Raw genomic sequence first — 27,544 nt, forward strand, 5'->3', positions numbered from 1 at the left:
ATTTATTTCTCAAAATTCATTTGCATCTAGTGTGACTCTTGCTGCAGCACACTGATGTGGGAGGGGGGGTGTATATCCCAGGATGAGAGAATCAACTCCCTCAGTAGCCTGTCTTCTGTTTCAGGTTATTCCTGTCAACTCGGCTGGTTCTCCAGTGGGCGACCTGCCATTCGTCCGCTCAGGCTTGCTGGGGTTTGTTGGACCTGTACGTCATATAGCTTTTGTGCTTGGATTGATGGTTTTATCTTGATGTTAAAACTAATGGCTTGAAATGCCAAAAAGAAAAGCAGTTGGTGACCAAAGCAAACTGTTAACTTGCTGTGACTGTTGGGGCAGGTGCCTGAGATTGCTTGCCCCAGTAGTAACTTGTTTTTCCAATACATTACCCTAATACAACCTCATTGTAGGCATTGTGTGCCAAACCACTGAGCTTTACTGAGCCGGAGCAGGCAAAGTTTTTTCAAGTTTTTCACAATCCCATAGTTGTATCACTCAACTTCATGGCTCCGATTTTGGCCACGCCCACACTATTCAAGAGGGAATTTCAAAATATATTGTAAATACCTGTGACATGATTGTCTATTTATAAAAAATATTTCAAAATGTAATATGTTGTCATCTTGCAAGATAGTAATCAGCCCATAGTTCTTCATAAGCTAAACCAGACAAAACTTAGTTTCCCAATTCTAGCACAAAAGTGCTATAATGTTTGGGCTCTATAATTGATTCACACTTGTGCAGTTTTAGAATAATGTAGATGATTTTATCTAAATTCTCTTTCATAGAAGCCAGTCTAAAAAGAAAGTGCTGTTAAATCTATTTATAACAAATGCGTTTGAGCTAACAGTGCACAAAAGCAATCACTAAAGATGCATGAACTAGCAAAGGCATCTGAGTATCTGTGTCCTTTACCTTTCAGGGTAGCTTGGTGTTTGTGGTTGGAAAAATGGATGGCTTGCTGACAGTTAGTGGGCGCAGACACAATGCTGATGACATTGTTGCAACCGGATTAGCAGTTGAATCAATAAAGACAGTCTACAGAGGAAGGTTAGTGGTAATGAAACCCAGCTCTTTTTTCAGGCTTTGTCTGTGTCTCTTAATAAAACATGACAGGGTGGTTATGTTCTGTGCTGCCTGTTTTTTCTTAACTGGGTTACTTTTTTGACCTCAGTCATAGAAAATGTTTCCTTGACTGTTCAGTCTCCATGGCAGTGGCAACATTGGATCAGGCCTGGGGTCTGTCTAATTCAGTATCCTTTCTCTGACACTGTTTCAGCACAAGCTACTTCAGAGGGAGGTGCAAGAAACCCTGTAGTGGGGAGTTCTGGGATAACAGCCCCTAGGGAATGTTTCCTCCAGATCCCCAATAGTTAGTGGTTGGCTCATGGCCTGCAACCAGTTGGTTTGTATCTCTTTCCCAGAGATCTGGGATTTTATTTAATATTTGCTGTGGATAGTTTTCAAAAGGATGTCACATCCCAGTGACGGCCAGTGGGAGTTAGGCTGCTAGTTCACTTAAGTGCTTTGGAAAATTTTACCCTTCTCTATCCTGGCATGTTTAACATTTAGCAGAGGCTGGAATGGGAACATGATGGCTGGAGCCGGAGAATAGAGTGCTGGTGTGCATGTAGGAAGCTTCTCTGCGGAGTGGGAGTACTCACTTACCTGGCCAATATGATCTTTACCTTCCCTGTTTGCTGTGGTTTCAACTTCACCGTCTCCTTTCTCCCCTGCCCCTGGAGCTTTGAAGTTGTTCCCTAGCTAGTGCATAGTGTCAGTCTCTTTCCTTGGATCTCCAGGACTTCAGTGTTCCCAGGGAAGTGGGATGGTAATTCTTACCGATCCACATTCTTTCCCTCAGGATTGCTGTGTTTTCAGTCTCTGTGTTTTACGATGAGAGGATCGTGGTGGTGGCAGAGCAGCGGCCAGATGCTTCTGAAGAGGACAGTTTTCAGTGGATGAGCCGAGTGCTGCAGGTAAGAGCCCAGCTACCTGGGTGAGAGATTTGGGCTTGTGTGTGCACACCTCCTCCCTTCCCCCACCCCCCTTCAGCACGTGGACAACTCAGATGACATTAGCGTGCCTCAGACGGATGCCACTTTCTGGCCATCATCATGATTCCTCTTGACAGAAGATGGCAAGTTGGGTGTGTAATGTGCATTGGCTGTACTGACCGTGTGTCTTGGAGGTCCTGGAAAGGCAGCAGAGGCTCAAACTAATGCAATCCTTAATGAGGTAGATCAGCATTACCTTTGTTACACAGGCAAGGCACAGAAAAGTGAAACTGCCTTCTCAGTGCCCCAAAGCAGAACCTGGATTAGAACTCGGGGGTCTCTGGCTCCTAGCCCCATACATCATGCTGGTGCTCTAAGAACAATTCTTCTTTAAAGATGCACTTGTTATCAGCTGAGAAGCAATTGCAGCAGTAAGGTGTTGGGAACCATTTGATAACTGAAAATAGGTAAAACATCCAAAACAGTTGGCTCTTAAGAAAATGGTGTATGCAGGATGAGTGGCAAATCCTGGTTTTGGAGTTTTTGCTTGTGAGAGAGTAATTACAGGATGTTAGCTATATTCACTGATGGGAGAACATACACTGATCTGAGTAATATGTTAAAATGTGTGAATACTGGCGAGAGGCAGAGGCTGATAGTTAATTCCAGGGCTGAAGAGTCTGCAAAATAAACCCTAAACTCACTAGAAACAGATGAGTCACCAGCTTTCGACAGATTGAGATTTGAGTCATTCATGACCAAAAGTTGATGCTGTGGTTGGGATGGATTGTAAAGGAGGAGACACTAACAGGCTCTTACTCATTTCCTAGTATTCCACAGTGCCCATGTTTATAGTCTGGCTGGGGTAGTGTGCTCTTCCTGCCTTGTTGGTTTTGGAACCAGGGAAGGCACTCAGAGATTAGCCTGTTGCCTGCTCCATTCTGCCACTCTCTCCATGGGCTATTTACACTACAGCTATAGTACTTGCCCTCCAGGTAATGTATTCAAGGTGTGTTGCTGAAGGCAGAGGGCAGCGACTCCCTCCAGGTAACCAGGAATTTGTCTTTAAAGCTCTGAGGGGCAGCAAGAAGACTTCTTTCAAACATCCATTTTACAGGTACTTGGTAAATCAGGCAAGCAGCCAACACTGCTGCTCTGAACAGCTGTGTACTGCCTTTGCCTGGCATTTGCTTATGGCCCATAAGTGAGTGACGTTTTATGTTCTGATTTTGTTTTTTACAAACAAGATGTTGTTTGTATGTATTGCAGTAGATGCTAGGATTCCCAGTCATGGCCCAGAACCCATTTGTGCCAAGCACTGTACAAATACAGAACAAAGTGATGGTCACTGCAGCTAATGAGCTTACAAATACAGGAAAAGCTCCTGGAATTTGTCAGGACACCCAATAATACTAGCTTCTGCCCAGTTGAGCAACTTCTTCTTTTCTGTCTCTAGGCAATTGACAGCATTCACCAAGTGGGCGTATATTGTCTTGCTCTGGTACCAGCCAACACTTTGCCAAAAACTCCTCTCGGAGGGATCCATATCTCTCAAACCAAACAGCACTTTTTGGAGGGCTCGCTGCACCCGTGTAACATCCTCATGTGCCCGCACACATGTGTGACCAACTTGCCAAAACCCAGGCAGAAACAACCAGGTAACTCGGAGTGTTTCTCTCCTGGCGAATGCTGGCAAGTGCTTGAATGCAAGGGGTAAACTCAGAACCTTTTTGCCTCAGGCCTAGAAAATTAGGCTAATGGCTTCACTTGTGTTCCCCTTGCTAAGATGTGTGTTAGCTGCTGGGGTTTGCAGTGAGACTCTTGCACCAATGGCAGGCCTGGTAGGGTATCAGTTTGTCAGAAACTCATTTCAAACCCCATCCTAGGTAAGGCTCACTACCCTGATGAGCAGGAGGCCTCTGAAGTAGAGACTGGTAGCCCAGCAAGAAATCCCTTCTGCACTTCCAGGGTTCTCTTCAACCACCCTTGTGGCTGCCATGCTTCTCGAGGAGCCTGGTCTTGGGGGGCAGCCTTCCACTCTGCTCACTCATCCTCATTCCACTTGAGTGCACACCACATGCTTTACAGGAGGCTAAGGCTAGCATCACCTCCTTGTAGGTCAGGTTATATGCTGTAATTCTGGGCTGTTGGTGCAGCACTTAGCCTGTCTCACAGGGTCACCTAAAGCAAGGTAGCCCATGCCCTTTCATTTTAACCCCAATTATGCAGCCTTATTATCGTCTAAAATGCACATGACTCACTAGGATGTTTCCAGTTTCTGCATTCCTCCTTCCCCCAGCAGTTTGACCCCATAATGAAGTCACTTGGCATCTCCCCATGGGGGAAACCTGTGGGGTGGCGGTAGTTTTGTTAGCTCCAATTCTCAGGCAGGAGAAAATGAGTCTGTCCCAGGGTGAAGTGACTTGCCCAAGGTCATGCATTGAGTCATTGCCAGAGCTGGGAGCTCTGACGTCTTTTCCCTGCTTTAACCATTAGCCTGCACTGCACCCAGCAGACTGTAAAATATATCCAGTGTTTCTGAATGTTTCCATCCTTTGACAAGGCTGTGCGGCTATTCTTTGCCAACAGGTGTTGGCCCTGCCTCTGTGATGGTGGGGAACCTGGTTGCTGGGAAGCGCATTGCTCAGGCTGCTGGGAGGGACCTTGGACAAATAGAAGACAACGATTTGGTTAGAAAGGTAAATCCCTACAGCCAGACGGTTATTGTGGCCAGCATGTGGGAAAGCATTTCACGCCCCAGTTGAATAAAACACGGAGGAGTGATGTGAAATTGTCCTCTTCGGCACACTTGTGCTGACACTCACTACTGCCTCTCGTTGCAGCACCAGTTCCTGACGGAGGTGTTACAATGGAGAGCTCAAGCAACCCCTGATCACATGCTCTTCCTTCTGCTAAACGCCAAGGTACGGATTAGCATGTTTTGTTTTGTTCTTTCGTTGGGCTCAGTTTATCGTGCCTCTGGTTTGGCAGAGGCTATGATCCACACTTTGGTGTCCTACATTCAGTTTTGGGACCTCTACAGCCGTAACTGGAGCTTGCCACAGTCTAAGGCTGGGTTGGGTCTCAGGTGAGGGGGGTGCATCTTGGCCATCAGGATGGAAGTGTCGTCATGGCCACTGTAACTACAGAGGTAACATGACATTGATGTGGAAAGTTTTCATTAACTTCACAGCATCATCTCTTCGTGTTGTGTAACATCATAAATGTGCCATCATTAAATGACCAGAGTCAAGGTGCTGCTCCGCCTATGTTTTAAAGAACTTTTTTCAGAGGATCATTCAGGAGCCATGCCAAATTCTTGATCTCTTCTTCTCCCCGCTTCCTCCTCCCTGCATATATGCTGCAGAAATCTCTCCCTTTTCTGCCCCTGTGGAAGGGGCAGGGATTTGAGGGATTTGAAGCTCTACAATCAGAAGGATGTTTCAATAAACTTTCCTGGCTCATGCTCCTTCACATAATTCCCAGTGTGCGTGCGTGCACACACTCTGTGTGTGTGTGTGTGAGAGAGAGAGAGAGTTGAGGTCTCCAAGGTGAAGTGTATAAAACCTTAACATGCAACCTAAGGCTTTGGGTTAATTTTAAAGTTTAACTCTTCAGAACTGGAAGCCTTTTTCACCTGAAGATGTTAGAAGATACTGCTCATTCTTTAACAATTGCTGCACTTTGCTTTAAAACCGCCTGGAGACTGCAGGTCCCATGAGCCCTTGCACCACCTTAGAAGTTCAGTTTGTGTGTGTGTTGTCAGGGAGCTGCATAGCACAGTAGGTGCAGGAGAACCCTGCTGAATCAAGTCCCTGATAAGTGACATTTCCTAGGAGTAGGATCAGTTCAATGCATTTCGGTGACATTAAACACTGGATAAATGGCCCATCAGGCACCCACAGTCTATCCATGGTAGCTAATGGGTATGGATTGACTCTGACTGTATAAACTTCCGTCTGTGCTGCCCTTTGTGCAGCTGACTTGTGCTGTCCCAGCTCTTATTCAGTACATTTCTCTCTCCTTTCAAGGGAACTCCTGTGTGCACAGCCACATGCCTCCAGTTGCACAAGAGAGCAGAGAGAATTGCATCAGTTCTGTATGACAAGGGACATCTGAATGCAGGAGACAATGTGGTGCTACTCTATCCTCCTGGTAAGGTCATGTTGGTGCGGGCCAGAATCCATACTGGGAAAATGCACAACAACCCATTAATCCAACTTTCAAAACTTGTAAGACTCCCAGTGCGGATGCTGCTTTCATTGTTGAATGGTGATACCCGGAGTCGACCATGTAACTGGTCTGGTTTTAACACCAAGTAGTTATGTTTCATAGGGACTGGGGTGCATTAGGGGTCTCAGCATCAGGCTTGGCATCCCTAGGCTGTATTGAATCCTGGAAAGGCTGACTCAGTTTGATTTCATTCCGACAGATGCACTGAGTTCTGTGTATATTACTGTGTCTTGGCCTTTCAGATGAAATCTTAGAAGCTCAAGTCTTGTGCCTGTGGACATCAAAGATCCCACTGATACTGTCCAAGTTTTATTTGAAAATTCTTTTGTGGCCACATTGGATCTAATGGAGAACGGGGGTTGTCCGTACTCCAAGGGACTTCTGGGTCCTGTCTGTTCTGTGTGGACATATTGAGGCCTTGCTCCTGTGAGAATGTTCTGCATGCCATTTGGTGGCTACTCTCCACCACAGAGGTGGCTGTCTTTCAGTCGTCCCTAGCGGCACCCATGGAGTGGTGCCTTCATGGCTCTCAATATATGACCCTGCCGACCCAATGTGGGACCTCCTCAGTTCCTTCTTACCGCCAGTGACAGTCATTGGAACTGCGGTGACTTGTTTAGCAAGCTCTCCTTGTTTTCCCTAGCTTTCAGTTTAGTTTAGTTCAGTTATTCCTAGCCTCTATGACAGGGTCAGGCCAGATGGCGATAGGAGAGTAATAGAAGGCAGATATATTAGCCCCAGGCTAAGTAGGTCCCTTTTCCCTGGGTAAGGTAACAGGGAAGGTTCCAGAACAATCAGGAACCTTCTGGAGACCATTAAGACAGGCTGATTAGAACACCTGCAGCCATTCAAGAAGCTGCTAGAATCAATTAAGGCAGGCTAATCAGGGCACCTGGGTTTTAAAAAGGAGCTCACTTCAGTTTGTGGTGTGTATGTGAGGAGTTGGGAGCAAGAGGCACTAGGAGCTGAGAGTGAGAACACGGACTATTGGAGGACTGAGGTGTACAAGCATGATCAGACACCAGGAGGAAGGTCCTATGGTGAGGATAAAGTGTTGGGAGGAGGCCATGGGGAAGTAGCTGCAGGGAGTTGTAGCTGTCACACAGCTGTTCCAGGAGGCACTCTAGACAGCTGCATTCCACAGGGCCCTGGGCTGGAACCCGGAGTAGGGGCCGGGCCCGGATTCCCCCCAAATCCTCCCAACTCCTGGTCAGACACAGGAGGAGTCAACCTGAACTGTGAATTCAGAAAAACGGCCAAGCTGAGTGCTGCCGGGAAGCTCCAAGGCGAGCAAATCCACCAATAAGCGCAAAACCCACCAAGGTAGAGCAGGAACTTTGTCACACCTCATTAAGTTTAGTTTTAGTGTTTTCGGTTACAGGAGATAGCTGTTGGAACTGGGCGGTCTTCCCCTTCACCCCAACCGCATTCCCCGTTGGGACTCAAGGTATACCTAAATCCCAAGGGTTCAAACCCTTCAAGTCCTTCAATAAGCCCATGCCAACGGGCGACCCCCACAATGCTTGCTTAAAGTGTCTGGGGGAAGCACACCAAGCGGACAAGTGCAGCCTTTGTAAAGGGTTTCATCCCAGAACAAAAAAAGAGCAAGACTTTTGCCTCAAGCAGTTCCTTGTGGAGACGGCACTTAGACTGCAACCTACATCAGCGCAGCAAGACTGAGCACTGAGCTCATCGGCGCGCAGCGCCCCGGCGGCAGTGATAGAAGGCACTGGAAGCAGGGGAGGAGTGGATCTTTGACTCAGAGACCCACCCCTTTGGAGCTCGCCAATGGGGTGCGTCCCACAGAAGAGCACCCAGGGCTGAAGACTTTGGAACGGGGACCGCTGAGTCCAGTGCCATTGGACTCCCCGAGCCAGGTCATTGAGGAGGTGGAATTGCTGTCCACCCTAGGCACCTTTGAGGCCATGAGGGACCTCATCACCATGATGGCACCGCAGTCCCCGGTCCTTCGAGCCAAGCCTCTGGTACCGCAAGATGTGTCACTGGCTCGAGGAAAACTGGTGAAGCTCCGTCCCTCAGCACTGCCAGTGAAGTCGCGGCGCTGCTCCTGATGGCGATGCTGATCCTCACGCCGATCCCCGTCGCGCAGCAGGTCCCACTCCCAGCACCAGTCAGCATCACCGCACAGATTCCGATTGCGGCACCACTCCAAATCGTGACACCGCTCCCCAACCTTGCGGCACTGCTCCCCAGTCCAGCTCTGTTCGGCACCGTCCTGGCCATTGCGGTCCCGGTCCCTGTCTTTGGACTTGAGAGACGGGGTCTACGTACTCAGAGTGGGGCCAACACTGGTCAGGCCTTGGAAGGCCTGACATGGGGGCAGGGCCATGGCCGGGGCAGTGGCTGAAACCAGCACAGTGGCCATTTTGAACCCCGTGGGCATACCACAAGGCCCAGGGCGCCCAATCCAAAGGTTCCTGTCCAGCAACTTCTGAACCGCAGGTCCCGGAGGCATCAGCCAGTCGCCCCACCCCTAGGGGTGCCGAGTACATACCGGTCACACTACCTCCCCTGGAACTAACCCCAGCTCCTGAGCCTGATCCAGGTGTGGTTTGCCCTGACAAAGAGACAGAACAGGAGGCCACTGGAGACCAAGAGGGTCAGGAGGACCCTGTTCCCCCATTAGCCTCCTCGTCATCCTCCCCGGACGAGGCGGTTGCAGGCACTTCAGTCTCTGGACCGCTCCCCATAGACAGCCGTGCCCCCCAGGACCTCCTTCGCAGGGTGGCGCAAAATATGGGCTTGCGGGCCAAGGAGGTGGTGGAGTCGGAGGACCCGGTGGTCGACTTCCTGGCCCCAGAAGGCCCATCGGGGGTGGCTCTACCCCTCATCAAGACCATACAGGCCAATGCTAAGACCATTTGGCAGACCCTCTCCACACCCTTCGTGGTAAGAGGGATGGAGGCTGGGAAGTATTTCATCCCATCTAAGGGGTACGAATACCACTTCACACACCCGCAGCCTTGCTCGTTGGTGGTGGCTGCAGTAAATGAAAAGGAGCGGCAGGGACAACAAGCCCAGCAGCTGAGTGCAAGGACCCCAAGCGTCCTTATTTGGGTGCAAAGTGTATTCCATGGGGGGGTTGCAACTCAGGATTGCCAACCAGCAGGCAATTCTGAGTAGATACTGCTTCAGCTCCTGGAACTCGATGCTTAAGTTTAAGGAGCTGGTGCCAACAGAGTCCAGGGAGGAGTTTGGAGCGATAGTGGAGGAGGGAAAGGTGGTGGCACGGACCTTTTTACAGGCCTCAAAACTGGACGCTGCGGACTCGGCGGCGCACATCTTGTTCTCCAGCATCGCCATGAGGTGTAGCTCATGGCTGCAGACCTTAGGACTCCCGCCTGAGGTTCAACAGACCATGCAGGACCTGCCTTTTGATGGGGCAGATCTGTTTATGGAGCAGACTGACTCTCGGCTGCATGGCCTAAAGGACTCCACGGCTACCATGAAGTCCTTCAATATGCACACCCCAGCAACCCAATGCAAACATTTCAAGTCTCAGCAGCAGCACTCCTATCCTCCTTGGCCAAGGCAGGACTTTTATAGAAGGGGCAGGAATGGCAGACGAAAGCCTTTGAGCCCCCTGCCTGGGCAGGGCCAGGGACCGATTAAACCATCGTCAGTTTTCCAAGCAGACCTTTTGAAGCTGTGCCTGAGGACAGCGCACCAGCCTCACTTCTGGATCCTTCCCCGTCTTTCTTGAATTGTCTGTCCCACTTCTGCGATGCTTGGTCCCAGATAACTTCAGATTGCTGGGTTCTCTGTACAGTAGAAATGGGATATTCTCTCCAATTCTGCTCCTATCCTCCCTCCTACCTCCCTTCCCCGTCCCTCTTCATGGACCGTTTCACGAGCAACTCCTTATCCAGGAGGTGCAGGCGCCCCTTGCCATGGGACCAGTGGAGGAGGTTCCTTGGGCAAGGGGGTCTATTCCTGATGCTTTCTAATCCCCAAAGCCAAGGGGAGGGGTCTCAGACCCATTCTAGATCTGCAAGGACTCAACAAGTTTGTGATAAAGTTGAAATTCTGCATGGTCTCCCTGGGCACAATTATTCCCTCTCTGGATCCGGGAGACTGGTACGCTGCCCTCGACATGAAAGACTTGTACTTCCATGTAGCTATTCGGCCTGCACACAGGCGAGTCCTACGCTTCATGTTCGACCACAAACATTATCAATTCACGGTCCTTCCATTTGGCCTCTCAATAGCCCCCCAAGTGTTCATCAATCAAGTGCATGTTGGTCATGGCTGCTTTCCTCCATTGGAGGCAGGTGCAGGTATACCCCTACCTCAATGACTGGCTGCTCAGGGGCCGCACCAGGGGGCAGGTGGAGTCTGAAGCCCAGTTGGTCAGATCTACATTCGAGAGACTGGGTCTCCTTCTCAACTTGAACAAGTCAACCTTAGTACCAACCCAAAGAACAGAATTAATCGGGGCAGTTTTAGATTCTGTTCAGGCAAGACCACTTTGGCCAGCGTCCCAATTCCAAGCCATGATGGATGTCCTTCAAGGCCTCCGGCAATACCCGACCACCACAGTAAGGGGATGCCTGAGTCTCCTCGGCCACATGACAGCCTGCACTGAGGCTCAGGCCTCTACACGCGAGGCTCGCTTCGGCCTATCGCCCGGGACGCAACAGCCTGAATTCAGTCATCACGGTGCCAGGGCAGGTGTTTGAGTCCCTTCAGTGGTGGCTTGACCCTCGGACAGTGTATGAAGGAGTCCCCTTCAGCAGCCCTCAGCCTTCCTTGTCACTGGTAATAGACGTGTCAACTCTGGGAGGGGTTGCACATTTGGGAGACCTCCAAATGCAGGGCTTGTGGTCGCAGGATGAGCTCTCTCTCCATATCAATATCAAGGAGCTGAGGGCAGTGCGACTAGCATGCCAGACCCTTCAGGCCCAACTACGAGGTCAGTATGTAGCAGTTCTGACGGACAACACCATGGCCGTGTTTTACATCAACAAGCAGGGTGGAGACTGGTCCTCTCCCCTATGTTGGGAAGCCCTCCAGCTATGGGAATTCTTCATAGCCCACTCCATTCACCTGGAAGCATCCTATCTACCAGGAGTTCAGAACACACTGGTGGACCGTCTCAGCAGGTCCTTCTGCAATCACAAGTGGTCCATCTTCCAAGGTGGGGGTTTTCCCAGTTCAAGCTGTTCGCCACCCAGAGCAACAGAAGGTGCCCAATGGTCTGCTCCTTCCAGAGACACAGCCCAGACTCAATCATGGACGCACTCCTGCTACCCTGGGGAGGCCGCCTGCTCTACGCCTTTCCCCGGTCCCTCTCGTGCACAAGGTCCTACTTAAGGTTTGCAGGGATGGGGCAGAGATAATTCTGGTGGCACCAATGTGGCCTCGACAACATTGGTACACCACGCTCCTGGAACTGTCGGTGGATGCCCCGATCACGTTGCCTCTCCTCCCTGACCTGATCATTCACCTTCATCACCTCCACCTGCAGTCCCTCCACCTCATGAACTCTATGAACCCCATGGAGCTTCCGTGCTCAGTACAGGTAAGAGAGGTCCTCCTCGGCAGCAGGAAGCCCTCCACTAGAGCCACGTATCTGGCGAAGTGGAAAAGATGTACTTGTTGGTGTGATCAGTGTCATATACCGCCTCTCCAGGCACCTCTGCCTCTCATCTTAGAGATTTCAGAGTAGCAGCCGTGTTAGTACCTTCTTACTAGTACTTCTTAGAGTACCTTCTGCACCTGAAACAGCAAGGCCTGGCAGCGTCCTCCATAAAGGTACACGTCGTTACTATCTCAGCCTTCCACCCGGGAGCGTCTGGACGCTCCAACTTCACCAACCCTATGGTTGGTCAGTTCCTCAAGGGTCTGGAACAGCTCCATCCCCAGATCAGACAGCCTGTCCCCACGTGGGACCTTAACCTGGTCCTCTCCAGACTGATGGGGGCCCCCATTTGAACCGCTGGCAACTTGCTCCCTTCTCTATCTATCGTGGAAGGTAGGCTTTCTGGTTGCTATTACATCAGCTAGGAGGGTGTCTGAGTTAAAGGCTCTTACCTCTAACGCAACCTATACAGTTTTCCACAGGGATAAGGTGGAACTCGGACCTCACCCGGCCTTTCTTCCTAAGGGTGTGTCACTTCCACACTAGTCAGGACGTTTTCTTGCCTGTTTTTTATCCTAAGCTTCATGCCAGTAGCCGTGAGCAGAGGCTGTGCTCTCTCGATGTTAGCCAACACTAGCCTTTTACATTGAGCGCACTAAGCCATTCAGAAAGTCGAACCAGTTGTTTGTAGTGGGGGCAGACCAGATGAAAGGACTGCCAGTCTCATCTCAAAGGATACCTTCCTGGATCATGTCATGTATCCATATGTGCTACAGGCTGGCCAAAATACCAGACCCGGCTCTTATGGCACACTCCACGAGGGCTCAGGCCTCATCAGCGGTGTTCCTGGCCCAGATAACCGAAATCTGCAGGGCAGCAACTTGGTCCTCGATACATACATTCACCTCTCACTATGCCATCATCCAGCATGCCAGAGATGATGCAGCTTTCAGCAGAGCAGTGCTCCAATCAGCGATTCCGTGCCCCCCTTACCAGTAATGGAATCTGTCCCCCCCCCCATTGCTGCACAGCCAAGGCTGCTTCAGCAGAGGAGCTTGGGCTGAAGGCAGACCTGGGGGCAGAACTGGGGCGGGGGGAGGAGCTGGGACTCTAGGTGGAGTGGCCTGGAGACAGAGCAGCTGGGGGCGTGTCTGGGTTGGGGTCAGAGTGGGCACTCCCTTCTGGACCCCCCTGTGGGGGCTGACCCAGACTCTGCCATGCACCCCCGCCCCAAAATTCCTCCGTGCCCCCCTAGGGGGCATGGCCCACGGCTTGGGAACCACTGGAGTAGAGGTTAGTGTCACGAGGACATCAGTCAGCACTTGTGTGACAGCCTCTTGTGTTCTTGCAGGCATTGAACTAATCGCTGCGTTCTATGGCTGTTTGTATGCTGGCTGCATTCCTGTGACCGTTCGACCACCTCATGCTCAGAACCTCACTGCGACGCTGCCCACTGTGCGAATGATTGTAGATGTGAGTAATGGGAAGCTGCAACCTATGGGCCTGGCACCCATGGGGCACCATTATTCTGATGTTTGGATCTGGAGAGTAGTAAGAATGAAATCTCTTATGCTATCTTTCATGGCTGCAGTATATTAGAACACCCTCTTGGGTCAGAATGAACTGTCTCTAGCTGTATAACTTTTGTTTCATAAATGAGAATTCAGTATAACAAAGCGCTTCCTCTGGCTGTAACAGGGGTGACACAAGTTGCTGCAAAATACATGGTAACAGGAATAGGCTAACTTACATGACCCACAGTCTTGTTACCACCTAATAACTCATAAGAACACCCATACTGGATCAGACCAAAGGCAAAGCCCTGGCTGGGATGATTTAGTTGGGGATTGGTCCTGCTTTGAGCAGGGGATTGGACTAGATGTCCTCCTGATGTCCCTTCCAACCCTGATATTCTATGATTCCATCTAGCCCAGTATTCTGTCTTCCAACAGCGGCCAGTGCCAGGTGCTTCAGAGGGAATGAACAGAATAGGTAACCATCAAGTGATCCATTCCCTGTTGCCTATTCCCAGCTTCTGGCAAACACAGGCTAATAGCCATTGATGGACCTATCTTCCATGAATTTATCTAGTTCTTTTATGAACTCTGTTATAGTCTTGGCCTTCACAACATCCTCTGGCAAAGAGTTCCACAAGTTGACTGTGCATTGTGTGAAGAAATACTTCTTATTGTTTGTTTTTAAACCCACTGCCTATTCATTTCATTTGGTGACCCCCTAGCTCTTGTGTTATGAGAAGGAGTAAATAACACTTCCTTAGTGCAACACTGTACCTTTAAGTGACTACTAGACAAGTGCCAGTCTACAAGTTACCTACTAATTACAGTAACTGGCCTAGGTTGACTCTGTAGGTATGGAAGGAGAGCTACTGTCCAGTTGCTACCTGACATAACATCCCTACTCAGCCTGTCCAAAGATCTTGCCACTTTGCATTTTAGTCTGAATTTGGGGTCTTGGCTGAGCAGGGTGGTGTGTTTTGGAATAGCAAACAACCCACAGGTGGGGAAAGTGCATTGCACAAGCATACCCACAGCCTCCACTAGTTATGGGGCTTGAAAGGCCACATGTGTTTCTCTTTCACTTTCTAGCAATCATTGGTTGGTTATTTTTTTAGGTCAGCAAAGCTGCCTGCATTCTCACAACTCAGACCTTAATGAGACTACTGAAATCCAGAGAGGCAGCTGCTGCTGTGGATGTGAAAACCTGGCCAACCATCACTGACACAGGTGAGAGCTTCTCTTTGCCAAGTATTTCAAAGATTTTCAAAGCTGTGCGTGGGGATTCTGATTGACTCTGTAAGGGGTTCTGACGTTGCCAATACAGACATGATCTGACTGGCTGCTCTGGGGGCTTAAATGCTCAGAAAAAACATCTCAGAGAGACCGTGGTTCAGCTGCTCGCAGCTTTTACACCCTTATACAATTAAAAAAAAAGCGGAGAAGGTGGGGGCTGTGCAGACAGTCTCCTATTATGAGATTTGACATTTGTGAATGAGGAAAGCAATTTGTGGGAAGGATACAATGCCAGATGGAGCAGGGAGGGTGTCGCAAGATTTTCTAGCCCCTAGACTAAAAATGCTGAATGTTCTTGAATTAATTTGAACAAAGAGTGTTTAGAGACAAGGCTGGGATTTCCTTGTAATCTGACCCATGGTTGACCCTGGAAACTCTAATTGTTCCTTGTGCAGAGCTGAGCCCCATGTAGAATTATAGCATGGGGGTAAAATTGAAAGTTCAGTTGATGTTAGTGGAGTTAGTGGCCTCAGAACAGGTATCCATGTCATAGTTAGCACTGACTTGACCCCCTTTTTGGCAGCTTCAGAAGAAGAGAGGACAAGCACTGAATGGCACATGACAAGTGTAATATCTTGATAGCATTTACGTATTTGATGCAGTGCCTCACAACATTGATTGAATCTCCCCACCCTTTACTCCTCAGAGTGGTATCAGAGCACCTTACAGTCCAAATGAATAGGGTTCTCACACACAGCTAGATTCTTTTCTCCTCGTTTCCAAGAGCAGACAGATTTTTTTAATGGGAAAGCTTTGACCTAGAAATGGCCCTTGCACTTTCTCCTGAAAGCAGCGAGACATGTTGGTCACTCTTGTGGAAGGTAATTCCACAGTTAATTATCAAGAAGGCTTGCTTTTCTCCCGCATTCATATCATCCTAGTCATTGAAAATTCCACCATCCCTAAGAATCCCAATTCAGAAACAACAGAATCATAAGACTTTGTTTCTTACCCACACAGATGACTTGCCCAGGAAGCGGCTACCTCAGCTCTATAAACCACCCACACCAGAGATGTTGGCATACCTAGATTTTAGTGTGTCCACGACAGGCATGCTTACGGGAGTGAAGGTACAGGAACACTTGCTGGGAAAGAAGGTCTCATATAGTCTTTGTTTGGCTGAAACTTTTTTTCTTTTTAAGTGGGTCTTGTGATTTGATATAAAGATCACTTGTCCCAGCTAATAAACTGGGAGAGTAAAGCTACGTATTGGCAGATCCAAAAAAATGCAGCCTGGCTTCAGGCTGGTAAAGCAGCTCTGCCTTGTGCTGCCATGCAGGAAGACTGAGGTCAGAAGCAGCCTCAGGATTTCAGGTGCCCAGGCTGACGAAGAATCGCATATTTAGGTGGTCAGGGAATGATGATGGTGTTGCTTTGCAGTCTCAGCTAACAGTGAACTATTGGAAAAGCATTCGCTGGCCTCCACTGAAAGCAGAGAGTAGCTCTGGCAGTTGGTAACAGAGAAGAGGGTGTGAAAAAAACAGGCGTAAAAACTTAGCCCTTAGGCTCTGGTGTGGGGTGCTGGCTGGGCTCAGATGCTGTGGGAGGTGTACAGTGAGAAACTGAAGCTGCTGCTCCTTTTATAACATGCTTTAATGATCTAAGATAAACAGAGCTTTGTGTGGAAGATTCTACAATGTTTTGCACTCACCATGTGCGATAAGGGTAGTTAATTTGTGGAGTAGCATTGTTAGGAAACCAAGCCCATATCTCACCGTACCAGCTGACTCAGAGAAATCCTATTCCTATGTTCTTGGATTTCAACACTGTATCTCTCCCTTTCTTTTGTTACAGATGTCCCACGCAGCAGTGAATGCTCTTTGCAGGGCGATAAAGCTCCAGTGTGAGCTCTATTCCTCTCGGCAGATTGCCATTTGTCTTGATCCCTACTGCGGACTTGGCTTTACGCTCTGGTGCCTTTGCAGGTATGAGTTGGAATGAAAACAAAAGGGTAAGATATTGATCGGTGTTAAAACCGGAAATGGAGAGCTAGATGTTCAACTGGTATAAATTGACACAGCTCCATTGTCTTCAGTGGAATGATTCCAGTTTATACCAGCTCAGGATCTGGCTCTGGATGCTCAATAACATGACCCCCTTCCTTTCCAGTTTTAAGATCTATCCAGTGTGACTGTTTTTCTCTTAGTAACGTATAGATGCACTGCAAGAGATTACTAGCTCTAGAAAGTTTCTCCCATTTTTTTTTTTGTTGGTTTCATATTATGATGGAATATATTTTGCAGAGCCTGCATTTCTCCTTCACATTGGCAATGGGAAGTGTGTGCCCTACTTCTCAGTTACAAGGTGTTTTTATTACGAATAGAATGTTGCTGCACATTATAAAGGAGATGGGCACTAGTGTTGTCATCAAATTATCCCAGACATGGAATCCCATTACCTACGTTTGGGCCTAACATCCCTATGTATCGGTGACCAAAAATAACAAAAAACAGACTTAATGCTAACCAGCTTCTAGAGTAAAATTTTTCTCTCTAATCTTCTATGGCAGCGTGTATTCTGGTCACCAGTCCATCTTAATTCCTCCTATGGAGTTGGAATCCAATCTTTTCCTCTGGCTTTCCACGGTCAGTCAGTACAAAATAAGGGACACTTTCTGTTCCTATTCAGTCATGGAGTTGTGCACAAAGGGACTTGGAAATCAGGTCGAAATGTTAAAGGTAAGAACCTTTGTCAGTATCTTACACTGATTTTAAAAGTCGGTATCCAGTCTTGTGCTAAAGCAAATGGAGATGACTGTTAGAACAAACCTTAGAAGGGTGAGGCAGTAGCCGCAGCATCATGCTGCATGAATAGTCTGCTATATACCATCAGCCTGCTGAAGGGCTCTAGGCCAGCTGAAGATACAGCATATCTGCTGGCCAATCCATTAAGCAGCTGCACAACTCTCTGGAAGAGCAGGAGGAAAAAATAAATATGCTCAAGGTTTATGATTACTTCTTGCATCTGTTTTCCTAAAACTGGCTTTGTGCTTCCATCTACAAAGTCCCCACTCAATCGTGCACCACTGACTGTACAAAATGTTCTGAGGTTTCATACCTTGCATGATATCCCCAGTCACATAGGTTACTGTGAAGCTCTGCAAAGCTGGTAGTGCTGTCCATTGTTCTTTAATTATGAGGCAGCAGTGATGTCTTCCAGTGGTTAGAGCACATACCTGAGGGGTCTGTGCCCAGCTCTGCTGTAGCCTCAGTGTGACCTTCAGCAAGTCACTTCATCCTTTTGTGCCTCCATTTTTCCTCATCTTCTAAATGGGAGTGATGATCCTGAGCTACCCAGCAGGGGTGTGGTGAGGCTTAGTTAAATTCAGGGATGAGGTACTACAGAAATGCAGAAAGCTATATTCCTTATAGCTGGATAGGAAGCAGAATTGAAAATGCCATTATTCCATTTATGCTTTTTGGGCTGCCTGATCAGAGTCACATTTGATAGCCTGCCAACAGGGACACAGTAAGGTACATTTATCATGAGTGGAGTAATGGGAGGGTATCCTTCACTTCTGGAGCTGTTTAAGTGTGGAGGAGGGGGCAAACAGTCTTCTGTGGGACTCTGCTTTGTTTGTTAGAGGCAGAGCAGCAATTGTTTGCATTTATCATGGTTCTGCAGGCAAGAGGAATTAATCTGTCCTGTGTCCGGACCTGTGTGGTTGTTGCAGAAGAGCGGCCACGAATTTCTCTCACTCAGTCCTTCTCCAAGCTTTTCAAAGACATTGGCCTGTCATCCCGTGCTGTGAGCACCACCTTTGGGTCAAGAGTCAACGTAGCTATCTGTTTACAGGTATCAAAGGGGTATTTAATGTGGAAGACCATTATGTTGTCAGTGGCACCAGGTTTCCAGATTGCATTGAGCTCTGAATTGGCAAACTCTTCATAACCAACACATGCTGCTAAATTGTTAACTTCGCTTCTCAGACCAGAGTTTGAGCTCTCTCTGGTGCTCTGTGGAGAGCACCAAGGCGCATAGTGCAGGCAGTGCCTCCTTGTTTCCAGCTGCCAGATTGCATTAAAGAATCTAAAAACACCTGATATACTTCCAAACTTTCACATTTCTCTGTAAGCAATAACTGCAGTTGCCACAGTGATGTTAGTCATGAATGCAAGGGGTAGTGCCATGGGATAATTTCTCTCAAGGTGTGGCCTACTGTAAGGTTGTATCTATTCCAGCACTTTTTTTCCAGTTTCCCAGCATTGCCACTCCACAGGTAGGAGTGATGGTTAGAGCATTCAGAACAGACATATCGGCTGGCAGCCTGTCTATGCTAGCACTCCCTCTGGTGCAGCTGCTGGGGTGGGAAATGTGAAGATGAATTCTGGCATCTGTATGAGGCATAAGGAAACATTTGAGAGCTCCTGCCTTGGTATGGGCATGGATTAGCTTGTCTTTGTCAGTGCAATGGCTTTGAGCACCAGCCTTGTCATTGTTGTTTGATTTTTTTAAAAAGTGAGACTTGAAACAGTTTGGTATTTTCTGAGTTTTTTCTTTGAAGAGTTACTAGAAAACAGAGTAAAGAGAAACAAACCCTAAAAGGAAGGGCCTGTGTATGATGTTCTTTGAGCAGGAGACGGAGAGACTAACATGGGTGGGTGAGAAATGAGGGCACTTCTCCAGGTAGCCCAAACACACACAGTGCATTTATATAATCAAACAGCCCAGCTTGGACAATTCCCAGAATATCTCATGGGAGTCAGTGTCCGAAAAGTAATGCTCTTTGTGTGTGGGGAGTGGGGTGGGGAGGAAGGTGGTTGTTTGTTTGTGGGGGGTTTTATTCATATAACTGTCTGCTCTTCTGTATAGTTTTTACACTTTATATTAATTACCAGTGACTGTCATATAATTAGAAACAGAAAATATTAACATGTTCTTTAATGTTATCTTTTAGGGAACCTCTGGGCCTGACCCTACCACAGTGTATGTAGATCTGAAATCCTTAAGACATGACAGGTACATTGTATTTACATTTGTTTATTATTCATCCTCTACATAACCTCCTGGAGAATATTGTGTTGGCCATGAGATTCCTTCTTCGTAGATGGTAAATGAAGTTCTTGCTTTTCATCATCATGTTTTTTCCCTTCAGAGTGCGTTTGGTAGAGAGGGGAGCTCCACAGAGCCTGCTGCTTTCAGAATCTGGGAAGGTAATTTCACATCCCCTTCCTAATGGCTTGGCACGCAGAGCATGTGACCACGTGTGTTTATGTCCTTCAGAAACATTTTATATGTGAACTTGTAGTTCAGGGAGGCATCTGTATTAAGCCAATCATGCAGTATGGCATGGGAGAGATGACCATTGAACTAACTCCCTGGTGCAGAGAAACCTACTTACACTGGAGTCTTTTTTTCACTCTAATAGCAGCTTTGCTGTAACTTCAGTTGCAGTTTGCATATTGCAATGCACTGAAACAATGTGAGGGTGAGGGCTGTGGGGGTTGGTTCTATTCTACAGTAACTGTGTTCACTTTATCAGAGTTCTGTAAGCAGTCTGTTGTATCCTGGCTGGCAGCATGCGTTGGGATGTGCCGGGATGTGCCGTGGCTGTTAGTCCTCTGCTTAAACGAAGTAACAGCAATAGAAACAGTTTTTCCAAGTGGTCTGGGCAGACTTCATTATGCAAACTCTCAAACATAATAGGAGTTAACCCCTGATGTCCTGAATTTACAGTCCCAGAATCCCTCATTTGCTTGGACCTTGAGAGTCATCAGTGCATTAGTCAGTTCTTAATATATTGTGTAGATGTGCACATAGAGCTGTACACGCATTCCACAGAAGGTGAAACCTATGCTCACAAAAATCAAGAGGTGAACTAACTGCTTTTGTATTTTGGACACTTACAGGCAGAAGTCCATGAATTGATTTACCGACTTTCCTTGTTATGTCCTTTAGATTTTGCCTGGAGTCAAAGTGATTATAGTCAATCCTGAGACCAAGGGGCCTGTTGGAGATTCTCATCTTGGGGAGGTAGCTGCTGGTTTAATTGCTGTTTTGGGAGTGTCTCTGTTTTTGTTTGCTGGCTGAGCTATATTATCTCCATTTGATTATTTTGAGGCTGCTGGTTGGCAGAGTTTATTTATACATAAGGGTTAATGCTGCTGGGTATTTAGAAATCTAAGTGCCTAGAGCTTGTGTGTGGGCATTATGTTTAATGTCAAAACTCAGGAAAGAGAAATAATTTTAGAAATGAAGGTTAACTCCATTGCAGATTTCATTTAGCTGTGGAGTACTGCACCTGGATTACTGTAACTGACAGTTGGATTCTAAAGAAACCGTCAAATTTGCAATTGAACTTGCATTCTGTTCTGATTATTTGATTGTAGTTAGACCTGTCTTGATAGATAAATAGAAACTGTTGTTTGAATTCACAAGCAGTAAAAACCTGCCGTTTATCCATCCTCTTCCTATTACAGGGGGAGGGCAGCTGGAAAGTGCATTTTAAAACTCTGTAGGATGTGTTTGGCCCTTGGGCTGCTCTTCAGGCACCCAGAGCTAGGCTGCCAAATAGTTACTGTGCCAACTAAATCTTCAATAAAGAGAACTTCCTTTTACAATTCAATCCTCAATGATTTCTTTGTGAAGTACAATGCATTTAATCCTTTTGCTTGAAGAAGGCTCCATTTCCATGGTGTGTGGGTCTCAGAACCATATTATCTCCTCTGTAGATTTGGGTGAACAGTCCCCACACGGCCAGTGGTTACTACACCATCTATGATAATGAATCCCTTCAAGCTGATCATTTCAACACTCGTCTGAGCTTTGGCGATGCTGCTCAGACACTTTGGGCTAGAACTGGATACCTTGGCTTTGTTCGCCGGACGGAGCTCACAGCTGCCAGTGGAGGTAAGATAAAAATGTGCACCTTTCTCCTTCTTTTTAGGGAAGATGGAGAATTTTCCATGGTTTCTGCTGTTAATGGAAATCTGCTCCAGGCCTCCCCTGCTCACTCACTAAAGCTGCTGCTATTGATTTTAATTCCTTCTCTAACACCAGGTATCTGGCACTTTGCAACGTCTTCCAGGCTGGAACAACACTGTCCAAAACACCCATGCCTTATTTTCCTAGTGTGTTCTGTGTCTGACCCTTCATTGGCCAGTAGGGATGAACTGAGCTTTCTTCAGGCCTCAGTTAACTGTACCCCTGGTTAGAGAAGAGGTGTCATTGGAGAGAGTTATGAGGCCTACTCTCCCCCACCAGCCTCAGGAAAGGCATACACCTAGCCTGGCATTTAGCATCATGGATGATTTATCATGACCTGTTTCTCGGGTCTGGGTAAGTGAATCGTTCCCTGACACTGCTGTGGCAAAGGACAGGTGATTTCGGGGAGGAGTCTTGTCTGTGACTGTAGCACTTTTTTCTATCCCTTTATTCCAGGCTATTTTCCTCTTATAACTTCAATTCTCTGGAGCATGTTATGCTGGTGGGAAGGAAGAGAGCAAACTCTTTGACCTTGTCTGCACTACAGAGGGTTTGCTGGTACAGCTATAGTGGTAACTCCCCTAGTGGAGACGCTGCTTGTGCCATCAAAAGGATGTTTTTGCTTGTATAACTGTGTCTACACTAGGGATTTTCGCTGGTATAAAAATATTGTAAAGAATCAGTCCCCTAACTAACATTATTATGCTAACAAAAGTTTCTAGTTTAAACCTGGCATTTGTCAATGCTGTTGTAGTTCTACCACTTGATTGACCACTAGGGAATACACCAAGATCACAATTTGTAATACTTTACTCACAGCATCACTTATCTTTTTCCATCCCCCATTTTAAAATGTGTGTATACAATTTTTCATTCCCTCAACCCCAGATCGCCATGATGCACTGTATGTCGTAGGAGCACTGGATGAAACTTTGGAGCTGAGGGGACTCCGTTATCATCCAATTGACATAGAGACTTCAGTATCTCGAACGCACAGGAGCATTGCTGAATGGTAAACTAGAACACTAGCTTAATATGCCTGAAAGAGAACAAACTGTCCGGGAGCTTTATGCTATGTGAACAATGGGATAATCCAGGATTTGTGCAGAGGAAAATGGGAGCAGTTGTTCCCAAATGTAGAAAGGACTGTGGCTGGGAATCCTGTTCCAAGTCAGAAGTGTAACTTTAATATGCAGCTCCTCAACACTTTCCCTCCCCCAGCATACTGCCAGCATCTCCTTGCTAAGATACTGGATGTGTAGTCTGCTCACAGATAAGTGTGAAGAGTTCAAACGTATGCTACATCATGTATGCATTATGCTAAAGCTGCCTTCCATGAACTGGGTACCTAAAAGTAATGAAACAACAGGGAAAGTTCTGGTATGTGCACTGTTTGTACATCATCATGCTGTCTGGGGACCTGAACAAAAGAGGAAGATATGGGAAGGGGGAATAAGATTTGTAACTTCATGTTTATACAAAATGTATGCATTAAGTATATATTTTTATTAAATTTCAGTGCTGTGTTCACATGGACCAACTTGCTGGTGGTAGTTGTGGAGCTGTGTGGCTGTGAACAGGAAGCCCTGGATTTAGTCCCTCTAGTTACCAATGTGGTTCTGGAAGAACATTACCTAATCGTGGGAGTTGTGGTGGTGGTGGATCCAGGAGTTATTCCCATCAATTCCAGAGGAGAAAAACAACGGATGCATCTCCGCGACAGTTTCCTGGCTGATCAGTTAGATCCTATCTATGTGGCTTATAACATGTAATGGGTTAGAGGGGATAATGTTCACAAACTTTGTAGGACCACTAAAATGATCAATGGTGGCTATAGAAATGAAGCTGGTGAAAAGTACTAATACTTGATGTCAAGTTTGTGATTGCCACCGTATTCCCTTCATTTCATCCTATGGGATTATGATCACATCAACAACTGAGGGTCAAGTGGAAATATGGTAGACAATGGAAAATGTTTGTAACAGTTTACTGAACATTAGCTTTATAGACAATGCAAAGTTGACAAGTGTGTGAGCTACAAAATTCCTAAGGCCTTTACAGTAGTGTTACTTTTTTCATCTGTTGTACATATTTGTATTTTTATCTAATACTGTTTTATGATTCTATAAGGGGAGGGTTTATTTACTTAAGATAATAAACTTATTAAGAAAAGAGTCATCAGAGTCCTGCAGTTCCCCAGTATATAATGTACTTTGCAACTATACTGTAGCTGTTCGTTCCATGGGATCTCACTGCTTATTTAAAATTGTGCCATGACCAAATCCAATAACCCCCTGAAAGTAAGAATTACTTATTCGTATAGATATTTCTTTAATTTAAAATGGATTTTGCCTATATTTTTAAAATGTAAATATTAATATACATAATTCACATAGAAAATTGGCTTAAGTAATGATGAGGACTGTAATTTGGTTAGACAACTAATGTGAAAATGCAAATCTTACAAAAGTTTTCTTAATTCAGTATGTATGTAGTCTTTTATTGCTGGCCAGATTGTCATAGTATGTAGAAGCCTATGTTTTTAAGGCACATCTTTCTAAATGAGGTTGAAGTATTTAAGCTTTTGAAACACTAAAAATAAAATAAAAATTTGATAGAAACTGCATTGCATCTCCAGAATGCTTAACTGAAATTTGTACGCTTGTGAGACAGCCTCGGCTTCCTCTCATTACAGAGCTTTGTGTTTAAAAAACGAAAAGCTAAGATTATGGCACAGATTGACAAAAATAATTAAATTTATTGCTGGGATTGTGGCTCCATCCTTAATTTATTCCACAGTGTGCCCACAGTTATAGCAGCAAATGTAATGTGTACATGGGCTTTATATGGAAAATGCCCTGAATTTCCTTGAGGCATTCACCAGAAAGAATTTGATTCTGGAAGGGAGTTGGCTGAAATCAGCAGTGTGATTTTTTTTTTTTTTTTTTTTTAAAAAAACCAAGAGGGACAAAGTGGCAACAGAAAGCAAGGAGAATGTTGTTCTAGTGCATGCATAGTGAAATATCTTCAAAAAAGTCAAGATTACAGCATCCCGAAAGAGCTGGTGAGTTTGCGGCCTTTATAAATGCTGAAAAGCAGAAGCCTTAAAGCATGCAAGAACACTAACCATTTGGAAGTTATTGTAGTTGTCTGGCACAGTGGGCTGAGGGAGAGACAAGGTTTCAGAAGCAACTATCTTTCTTTCATCTCACCTTTAACAGCATTTGAGCATAGTTGAATTTCTTGTTTTTTCCCTTATGTGATTAAGAAAACAAAACTTTGGAAGCATATAAGACCTGACAGCAGAAATTGTAACAGCTCTTTTGGGCCAATTATGGTCTGTTATGTAAATACATGCTTAAAATATTTTAATATGTATTATTTACCCCTGTAACAAGTATACAGTGTGTTTAGGTAATTTTTATAAATGTTTATAATGTAAACTTGTATAAATCCAAATCTATAACAGCTATATTAAGTGCTGCTGTGACAGCCATCTGTAAACAAGTCGTGGTTCTGTACTTGAAACCCCCTCCTCATGAATGCTTTATAACAGTTCTTCATTCGGGGCTGGAGTGTTAAAATTCAGATATAAAGCTCTGAATATATTCTCAAAATATTTAGGGTTAATTTGCCTGTCATAGAGGTGGAAGGATGTATCTTAATTGAGTATGGCAGGTCTAACAGAGGGAGAGAATTCTTTACACACAAGCAGCTTAAAAATTTACTTTTCTAAAGAGTTGATGTTAAATTCCTAGATTTTGAAATAAGACCCTCGTGGATATTTTAAAATAACAGTATTTCCACAGTCATACTGCTAGGTAGTTATAAAGTGTACAGAGCCTCCATATGAATGTGGTTTTAACAGATCCTCTACAGAAATTAGGAAATGGACAACTGTGTAGTTGTTGTTGATACAAATTAAATGCTAGTGTTGATCAGCTGGGTAACAGCATATAAATTGCCTATGACCAGCCCTGACCTCCTTGAGAGAATCTCCCCTTTTTATTACACACTTTCCTTGTATGGCAGGAATGATTTGCAATGCAGCTTCACTTTGTTCTCCTGACTGTTGAGAAGACAGTTCTGAAAGGCTTTTTTCATATCCTAGTTACTTAACTTTTTAGATGCATTGTTCTGAAAATATTAAATCCTTGTCCACTGAGGGAGAACCATAGCACAACTCTAGAAACTTTGATTGGGTTTCTCCATTTACATAATTTTGCATTAACAAAAATTCACAAATGTCTTGTGATATGAATTTAATCAAGGATTGCTAATATGTGCAGTGCAGAGAGACTTTTAGAGTGGCATTTTGGAACTTTCAATCTAGAAGGCTGAAGTTCTCTCTCTAATACTGAAAAGCTCAGTAATTTTGATTTCTCCTCCCTCCACCTCAACTTGAATTTCTAGAAGCTGAATAATTTCGTTTATAAATATGTCTAGTTTAGTGTGATTCTAATCAACTGTATTCTGATCCATACATTTCTGTGACTAGGGAACTCATGGATTCAAATTGTAATCTACGGTCTTTTTGTCCCCTCAAATCTTGTTTCCTGATAAGTAGCATATAAAAATGGCCAACTTTGACATTACTGGTGCTTCTGAGAGTGTGTTCAGCATAACAGGAAAAAGCGTGTGTTAGCGGAATGAACATGGGCTGGGTGTCAGGAAGTCCTGGATTCTAATAACAGTTTTGCTGCTGACTTGCTGTGTAGCCTTGGGCAAGTTATTTCACTGCCTTAGTTGGCAAATCTATAGATGGGGATACAATCTAATCCTTATGACGTCCCTGTAAATAACTAGTTATTCAGCACTAAGTATCAGTCGCTGATGTCTCCTTGAGTTTGGGAGCACAGTGGCTCTTCCAAACTGATTAACAACTAATTTGATTCATTTTGGGAGAGCCTTGAGAGATGTAACCAATTCATCCAAAAATATTTTCTCATTGTAATAGGGAAGAATCCCCTAAGTGAATGACTCTTGACATTTAGATTAAGGAACCTGGCTGGCCACCAAAGGCTTTGACATTAGCTATTCCTGTTCAGAGCTGGATTTGCCTCTTCCCCCATCATAACCATGTATGGTACCCTTTTGAATCCAGCAATGAGTCCAAAGGGGCAAACCTACTCATGTTCAGCTCTCCACTCCAGTTTGGCTTTTTGCAGTTCATCCAGTTGCAGAAGCAAATAAACGTCCCAATAGTGTCCATGCCATGAATCTGAGTTGAGAGCTGCAGTGTACCCTGAGAACTGTTACCTCTGAACTAAAAAAAGTTCTTATACACCTGACTATTGTATGATTACTGCCCTAGCAAAAGTATTTGTGGCATAAAATTGCAGTACTTTACATAAGTCTGTCTGTTAACACTTACACTGCGCTTCTGATAACTCTGTAATTAAATTGGGTCATACTATTTGTCCTGGAGATAAAATTGTAAAAACAAGATTAAATTTTTAGCCTAAATGTAATTTTTCTTTAATTACTATCAACATATTTACCATTGTCAAATTCAGACTACAACATTATGTAATTATGTATAAAGGTTTTTTATTTATTTGAAATTAGAGTAGATACATTTTTAAATTTAACACCTGGCTGGACAGTGTTCCATCAACGCATTGATTGTGTTTCCTTTGTCTTGTATTAATAAATATTGATGCCTGATTGCTTTCCTAGTTCTTCATCTGCTGTCTCTCTAAACTTCTTCCTTGAGGAAACAAACATTGGGTGTTACTTGTTCTGGTGAATTTGGGAGCACGAATGCATTTTTCAAATGCATTAAATTGTTCGCATTCACTGATATATGCAAAACCTGCTGTATTGCGCAGTGCTAGCAACCTGAACCTGTGAGGAACTGAGCGCTCTCAACTTCCATCAAATCAAAGATGTGCAGACCTAAAGTACTGGGCCCCTGTATCATTTCAGATCAGATTATAGTTGAGATCCATTGGGTGAGGGAGGACTAATGTGCAATCAAA

The 27,544-nt window shown here is 45.7% G+C and overlaps 1 protein-coding gene across 1 annotated transcript in view; it reads left to right on the forward strand.

Moving 5' to 3' along the window:
• Positions 1–27,249, forward strand: part of DIP2B (disco interacting protein 2 homolog B) — a 131,278-nt gene extending 104,029 nt beyond the window's left edge. Inside the window, exons 20-38 of the mRNA XM_084609958.1 lie at positions 125–205; positions 920–1,047; positions 1,862–1,976; positions 3,451–3,652; positions 4,584–4,693; positions 4,838–4,918; positions 6,026–6,149; positions 13,181–13,302; positions 14,462–14,573; positions 15,600–15,709; positions 16,434–16,564; positions 17,149–17,317; positions 18,264–18,434; positions 19,537–19,598; positions 19,735–19,792; positions 20,538–20,612; positions 21,311–21,488; positions 22,452–22,575; positions 23,083–27,249. Coding sequence (XP_084466084.1) covers positions 125–205; positions 920–1,047; positions 1,862–1,976; positions 3,451–3,652; positions 4,584–4,693; positions 4,838–4,918; positions 6,026–6,149; positions 13,181–13,302; positions 14,462–14,573; positions 15,600–15,709; positions 16,434–16,564; positions 17,149–17,317; positions 18,264–18,434; positions 19,537–19,598; positions 19,735–19,792; positions 20,538–20,612; positions 21,311–21,488; positions 22,452–22,575; positions 23,083–23,335 — 2,406 coding nt within the window. The 3' untranslated portion in view covers positions 23,336–27,249. The remainder of the gene's footprint in view (positions 1–124; positions 206–919; positions 1,048–1,861; positions 1,977–3,450; positions 3,653–4,583; positions 4,694–4,837; positions 4,919–6,025; positions 6,150–13,180; positions 13,303–14,461; positions 14,574–15,599; positions 15,710–16,433; positions 16,565–17,148; positions 17,318–18,263; positions 18,435–19,536; positions 19,599–19,734; positions 19,793–20,537; positions 20,613–21,310; positions 21,489–22,451; positions 22,576–23,082) is intronic.
• Positions 27,250–27,544: the final 295 nt, after the last annotated feature.

This window comes from Lepidochelys olivacea (assembly GCF_965140295.1).
Source record: "Lepidochelys olivacea isolate rLepOli2 genome assembly, chromosome: 20".
Taxonomy (NCBI): domain Eukaryota; kingdom Metazoa; phylum Chordata; order Testudines; family Cheloniidae; genus Lepidochelys; species Lepidochelys olivacea.